Source organism: Salminus brasiliensis, chromosome 11 (assembly GCF_030463535.1).
Source record: "Salminus brasiliensis chromosome 11, fSalBra1.hap2, whole genome shotgun sequence".
NCBI classification, from domain to species: Eukaryota; Metazoa; Chordata; class Actinopteri; order Characiformes; family Bryconidae; genus Salminus; species Salminus brasiliensis.
Window position 1 is genome coordinate 35,420,627 of NC_132888.1, and position 7,338 is coordinate 35,427,964.

Here is a 7,338-nt window from a genome sequence, read left to right on the forward strand (position 1 = left end):
CCACTGTTTAAACCCAAATGTAAATTAGAAAATATAAAGACCAAGCAGACTTTATTACTCTTGTTAAATTTTTTGACTTAAATCGCATGTTGGAAAACATAACAACATGCCCACATTTGTGGCACAGTTTGTAAGTTACAATGCATTGGAACATGATTAAAAAGGATGAATGTTATATGTTAATATGTATCATTATCATAGCCCTTATAAGGACATTTTTGTTTCATGATGTTCATTCATTACAAGAATTCCATTTAATACTTTAAACGTATGTAAAATGTATAGAAGGTGCTGTCAGAAAAAGTCCCATGATGACCAGCAAATACTATTATAAACCTTTTTCTGTGTCTCCTCTGACATTTCAAATAAACCTATAAAAGTTCAAATAAAAATGAAATATTTAAACTAGTAACAAAAGTTGACTAGTACAATAGTTGTTCATAATATATTATTGCATGACATTACATTAAACAAGACCTACAATTCTATCAAAAAATGTGTTTAAAAGTGTTAGGTAGCTATTGAAGATGCAAGTCTTATAGTACTGATAGTAACATTGATTACACTAAAACGTTTTTTTTCTTTTCTGATGAGATGTAATTCTGTTTACATTTGATGTAGTTAAACAGGGCAGCAGAAAACCTTTCATCTCTTAGGCCATAGACAAGTGTACTAATTGCCCTGGCGATGACATTGAATGTAATAAAGTTGAAAATGCGGACTGCCAAATATAACTCAATGTCTATCTCTATGATTTCTGCCTCAATATAAGGACAAACTATCTCAGAAGTACACAGGATAAGCTGAAGCATATGCAATGAGATGGTGCGCAGACCTTTTCTTGCTGACTTCTTGTCAACAGAGGCTGTCCGGGCAGCACGCACAATCATCAGATAGCAAAAAAAATCAATAAGTAAAATGATTACAAAATCACAAATATATAGAATACCCCTCATTGTGCGGTGCCAGTGCTCTGGAGTCATAATATCATACTGGCAAATTTCAGGCTCTAAAAAATACTCCTGTGGAACAGTTGAAACAAGAATAAACACATCCACAAATGGATTTATGTTGCATGCAATCCAAATTAGAGCAATAACAGCAAGAGTTCTGCTGGGGGTAGAGATGGCACTATGTCTCAGTGGCATGCAGATGGCCACATAGCGCTCCACACACATTGCAGTGATCGTTAGCGGTGTGCATGAGTTAACAGTCTCCATGAACATGCAAAATGGAATACAGAGTGCCACAGGCATCAATACAAAGCTGTATGTGAAAAGTGTCACAAGATTTGTCATTAAAAGAAAAAGTACGTCAGTCATTAAGGTGTGAGCGAACAAAATGTAACGGGTCTCGTTTCTGAAAGCCTGTTTTCTGTAGAAAGTGAAAATCATGAGGATGTTGATGAGGATAAGAGGCCACATAAACATCTGAGTTAAGGCCAATTTTATATTCCTCTTCAATGAGGCAGAACTGTCCAGTTGCAGCAGATCAATGCTGCCGTCATTCCAACTGCTGTTGCAGTCTGCCGTGCACATATCTGGGAGATAAATTGTTTACTTGTGAAAAAAGTTACTTGATAAGACAATATACAGATGGTAAAAACAAAAGATATAATAAAATAATTAATGTAACCATACAGGACTAAAGTTATTAGTTAGTAATAACTTAGTAATTTGTAAACAATGATATAGTATAATTCAAAGGAATAGCTCTTATGGTATCACAAGTGAATATACTTGCAATTATGTTGTGACAGAAATCATACAGAATGTGAAATTGCAATCAAAGCTCATATCTTAATATTGTCTTTACCTAGAATGATAAAGGACAAGGTATGGGCAAACAACTACATATATTGGCTGACCAAACCGATTTTAATATTCAGTTGTTGACATCATGGACACGTAGCACGTAGGGGATGTTGTGTTTAAAGCAGTTAGTTGTGCAGCATATTCACATAAGACTTAAAAGAGCTAAAAATAACAACATCCCTAATCAGGTGTTCTAAAAACATTATGCTAACCACATCATTATTATATCATTATTATCACACATGGTACACATTTTTTCCCATTTTTTTGCATGTCCTGTTAAAATATTTTGTAGCTGTATATTATAGTATATTATAAGTATAATATATAGTATATTATTAAGTATATTATATTTCTCAATTTTATAAATTACTAACCTATTTATAGTTGTAAAGCAGTTGTGATCAATATAAGAATAGAAATATCAATCAATCAATCAATACAAAAATAAGAGGACTTCATTTTTGGATCTTATTAACAAATCTAGAATGGTCCTCAAATAACCAACAGAAATGAAAAGAAGACTTTGCAAAAGGCTAGTTCATGCTTAGATTCAAGCCAACATTAGCTTATGCAAAGCCTGACTCAATACAGGACCTCTTAGAAGTGAAGCAAGAAGCACCTCTGGAAGTAAGGAGAAACATCCCAGAATCTGAATTATCTCAGCCTTCTTCACTGACAAAAGCTGGATGCCCATGGTCGTTACAGCGGGATTCTGAGATCAATGATAAGTCCAGAATATTGTGTGCTGGAACTACGAATGTGCTTCTGGTCCAAACTCTTTTCAATAAACCAGCTAAAACATCATCTGACCCTGATGTTGAGAATCCTGCAGCACCTGAACACTGTAGGCTAAAGAGCTATCTACGCTCTGCAGTGGGCAATCTGGAGGATCTGACAGGGGGAACACAAAAGTTTGTAGAAAAAGACATGAAAGATGGAGGAAGTACCATAAACAGAAAGGCAGTTGTTGCTATTATAACCATGTACTCATAGTGGACCCTAGTTTGAAAGCCTCATAATTACACATGTGGACAAAATTCTAAATTGTTGGTACCCCCTCGGTTAATGAAAGAAAAACCCACAATGGTAACAGAAATAATTCGAATTTGACAAACGTACTAATAAATTAACATTCTATGAAAATTAACAAATGAAAATCTGACATTGATTTTGAATCATGCTTGAACATAATTATTTTTAAAAGTAAACTCATTAAACAGGCCTGGATAAAAATGATAATAAAATAATGAAAATAATGTGACCAAATGGACATGTTAAATCAAGGTGTGTCCACTAATTAGCATCCTATGGACAGATGAGACAAAAATGTAGTTTTTTTCCAAGGCACATATGTTCACAAATAGAAAAATGAAGCACTGTCCCTACTGTGAAACATGGAGGAGGCTCTTGTTATGTTCTGGGGCTGCTTTGCTGCATCTGGCACAGGGTGTCTTGAATCTGCGCAGAGTACAATAAAATCTTAAGACTATCAAGGGATTCTAGAGAGAAATGTGCTGCCCAGTGTCAGAAAACTTGGTCTCAGTCGCAGGTCATTGGTCTTGCAACAGCATAATGACCCAAAAAAAGAATCACAAGGAAAAAACACATGGCCATCCTAGACATACTGTATTAAACACACGTGACCTATAAATGGTTAAAAAGACTTAAAGACTACACTCTGACTCAATTTTAGAGGCACAAATGACATGTAGCCTACACACTTCACAGACAAGAAATCACTTAAACTTTTGCAGTACGTTAGCAAGCATCCAATTCTTCACAAGACTGCAAGACTGCTTATACTTATCTTATGGCTTTATGGTTTCTTGCCTTTCCATTAGTGTTCCCACCTGTGTCCCCTTTGTAACCACACCCCCTTGTTACCCCAGGTGTTCCTTCCCTTTTTTGTTCAGTCTTCTTTTGTCTGGTTTGTTAACCTGGCTGTTTGTGTGCTTCTTGTATTGTTTTATTTGGTAATCTTAGTGCTTGTTTGGTTTCTGTTTGTTTTGTTTTATTTTCTTTTATTAATAAATATTCTGCATGTATGTCTGCCTCCATCCCCAAGCTCGACAAACTGTGACCCAAGACCAAAACCTAAAATCGATGTAGCAGGTGATATTTGGGCCAGATGTGCGATAAGGCGAACCCCTCTTCCTGGTCCACCTGTCGGGTATGTGTGGGAGGTTAAGAAGACCTCCTCTCGTATAAGAGTCGGTGCAGGCAACTTACTGTGATCTCTCCCTTTACAGATGATTCTCCATTTGAGAGTGGTGAGATAATTAGGGGGGGGGGTGTTGCGGATTGGTACTGTTGGTCTCAAGTCTCAGGACTGGGGAGGTGAGGCTAGCTAACTGGGCGCATGTCTTGAGGATCTTCCTTCATGGGACATTATGGACTTTTTTTGCACCTCTTGAACCATAAGAGTATGTCCTGGCTCCAGTGTCTGTGCCCAGGCCTCCGGCTTCTGTTTCTGTCCTGGTGGCCCTGACTGCCTCTGTTCCTGTTACGGCAGTGGTATCTGCACCTGCTCCAGGGCAAGCATTGCCAGCTGCCTCTGTTTATGTCCCGGCAGTGGCATTTGCGCTTGTGGCAAGGCAAGTAGTGCCAGCTGCCTATGTTCCTGTAAAAGGCGGTGCCCTCCGCCTCTGTTCCTCCGGTGACCGCAGTGCACACTGCTTCTGCTCCTGTGCCAGCCCCAAGGCCATCTGCTCCAGTGCCTGCAGCTCCAAGGTCGACTGCTCCAGTGCCAGCAGTGCCCACCATGCCCTCAGCTTCAGTGCCAGCGGCACCCTTCTGTCTAGTGCCAGCGGTCTGCCACTTCAGCTCCAATGCTGGCTCCCAGGCCATCCATGTCTGCTTCAGTTATGGCTCCCAGTCCATCCGTGTCTGCTTCAGTGCTGGCTCCTAGACTGTCTGCCCCTGACTCTGTGTCGACGGTCTCGTCCATCTCAGGTCATGTGCCATGGTCGATCCCCAGAGCTGTGCCCAGGCTGGCCCCTCAGACAGCACTTCAGCCTTTTGCCAGTCCTGGGCCTAACTCTGTTTATTCCTATGTCTATTTCTGTTTTGGTTCCTTTTTCAGTATACGTCTCTGTCTTCTTATTTTGTTTCAGTCCCTGTACCCATCAAATCAAATCAAATCAAATAAAATCAAATTTTATTTGTCACATACATAGTCATACACAGTATAACTTGCAGTGAAATGCTTTTATGACAGTCTGCCCACATCAAGCTATACAATAAAAATCTACATTTAAACTTAACTAAACCTTAACTTAATGAAGTAAAGTGCAAAAGTGCAAAAGAAAAATTTAATAAAATAAATAAAAATAGAATAAGTTACATTTAAGCTAAAAAATAAAATATAAAGATATGAAAATATAGAAATATAAGCAAAAAAAATACAAAATACAAATATATATACACAGATGAAATAGTGCGTGTCTGTGTGTGTGCGTGTGTACATATATATATGTATACATATGTACATATTTATCTGTATGTGAGTGTATGTGTGAGTTAAAAATAAATATTTTCGTTATTGTCCGTAGTGTGTTTTCCGTGAGCCATTGTTCTGTATTGTAGTGAGTGAGGGTCCAGTTTGTGTATGTAGATATTTTAATGTAGTGTCCTAGTCCCTGTCCCCATTCAAGGCACGGATGGCTTGTGGAAAGAAGCTCCTCCTCATTCTCTCTGTGTTAGCCTTCAGGGTTCTTAAGCGTTTCCCCGAGGGCAACAGAGAAAACAGTCCATTGTTGGGATGACTGGGGTCCTTCACAATCTTCTTGGCCTTGGTCCAACACCGCTTCTTGTAGATGGACTGCAGGTCAGGAAACTCCATCCTAGTGATTCGCTCTGCTGAACGTCTCATTCGTCGTAGCGCTTGCCTGTCCTGCTTGGTGCTGTTCCCAAACCAGACTGTGATGTTCCCCGTGAGGATGCTCTCGATGGTGCAGGAGTAGAAGGATCGTAGTACCTTGGAGGGCAGTCTGAAGTCCCTCAGTCGTCTCAGGTGGTATAGGCGCTGACGAGCCTTCTTCGTTATGGTGTTGATGTGGCAACTCCATGACAGGTCCTGAGAGATGGTCACTCCAAGTTATTTGAAGCTTCCTACCCTATCCACTGCCGTTCCACTGATGTGGACAGGTTGGTAGCTCCTCTGCTGTTTCCTGCTAAAGTCCACAATCAGCTCCTTCGTTTTGCTGGCATTTAGCTGGAGATTATTATCCTGGCACCAGTTCTCCAGGGTTCTAATCTCTTCCAGGTAGGCCTTCTCGTTATTTCCTGAGATCAGGCCCACCACAACTGTGTCGTCAGCAAACTTAATGATTTTGGTGGAGCTGGAAGTGGCTTTGCAGTCTGAGGTGTACAGGGAGTACAGCAGAGGGCTAAGGACACAGCCCTGAGGGTTTGTTCTGTCCCTGTCACTGTCTTGATTCCATTCCCATCTTCTGTCCAGTCCCTATTTCTGTCCCAGTCCTGTGTACAGTCTTCTGTTCAGCCTACTGTTCAGTCCTTGCCCCAGTCCCCGTTTTAACCTCCTGTTGAGCCTCCAATCCAGTCAGTTTTTATTCCAGTCTTGTGTTCCACTTCCTGTCCAGTCTCCAGTGTTGTCTCTTGTCTGGCCCCCAGTTCAATGTCCTGCCCATGTCTCTGCCCCGTTTCCTATCTGAACCCCTGTGTTTTTAGCTACTGAACTAGGAATAACTGAAAGAATCAGACCTAAAAGGAGAACCTCTGTTTTGTCACTGTTTAGAAAAATGTGGCATTCAGAATTTCACATCATTTACACAGTGCTCAATTCTCTTTATTCTAGATTTATCAGGTTTGGCTGATAAAGAGCTGTGTATCATCTCCATAGCTGGAGGGAGGGAAATTGCAATTGTTACAGATGCAACCATTTGTGTACTCTATAAAATAAATACTCTATAAAATAAACACTCTAAATAAAGTGGCAGTAACTGTGATAAATAAATGTCATAAATATAGAACATGCTGTATAAAGCAGTATTGCATCTTTGGAATTATTGCACATATAAACTCAAGTATAATTATTGAGTATTTCACAGATGAACCAGAGTCTAACATTGAGGCAGGAGTTATAGAATTCAATTCCCACGGGAAGGAATGACCTCCTGTGGTGCTCTGTGGTGCCTTTCGGTGGAAAGAGTCTTGCAATGCATGTGCTTCTGTGTCTCATCACCATGTTGTGGAGTGGGTGGGAGCCATTATCAACAATGGCATTCAGCTTAGACAGCATCCTCCTCTTCAACACTGCCATCAGCAAGTCCAACTTCACACCCACAACATCACTGGCCTTGCGGATCAGTTTATTGAGTCTGTTGGCGTATGCCACCTTCAGCCTTCTGCCCCATCATGTCACAGCATAGAGGGTAGCACCTGCCACCACAGACTCATAGAAGATCCTAAGCATAGGCACATGTTCAAGGACCTCAGGCGCTTCAGAAAATAAAGACAATGTTGGTCCTTCTTGTAGAGGGCATTGTGTTCTTAGCGCAGT

At 40.3% G+C, this 7,338-nt stretch overlaps 1 protein-coding gene across 1 annotated transcript; it reads right to left on the minus strand.

The window, feature by feature from the left end:
* Window positions 1-560: 560 nt before the first annotated feature.
* LOC140565112 (odorant receptor 131-2-like) lies at window positions 561-1,538 on the minus strand. The gene has a single exon (XM_072690923.1). The coding sequence runs from the start codon at window positions 1,536-1,538 to the stop codon at window positions 561-563; it is 978 nt and encodes a 325-aa protein (XP_072547024.1).
* Between the last annotated feature and the right edge of the window lie 5,800 nt (window positions 1,539-7,338).

What these genes read in the sequence shown, in the direction of transcription:
- LOC140565112 (XM_072690923.1), bottom strand. Translation starts at nt 1,538, where the DNA reads ATGTGCACGGCAGACTGCAACAGCAGTTGGAATGACGGCAGCATTGAT.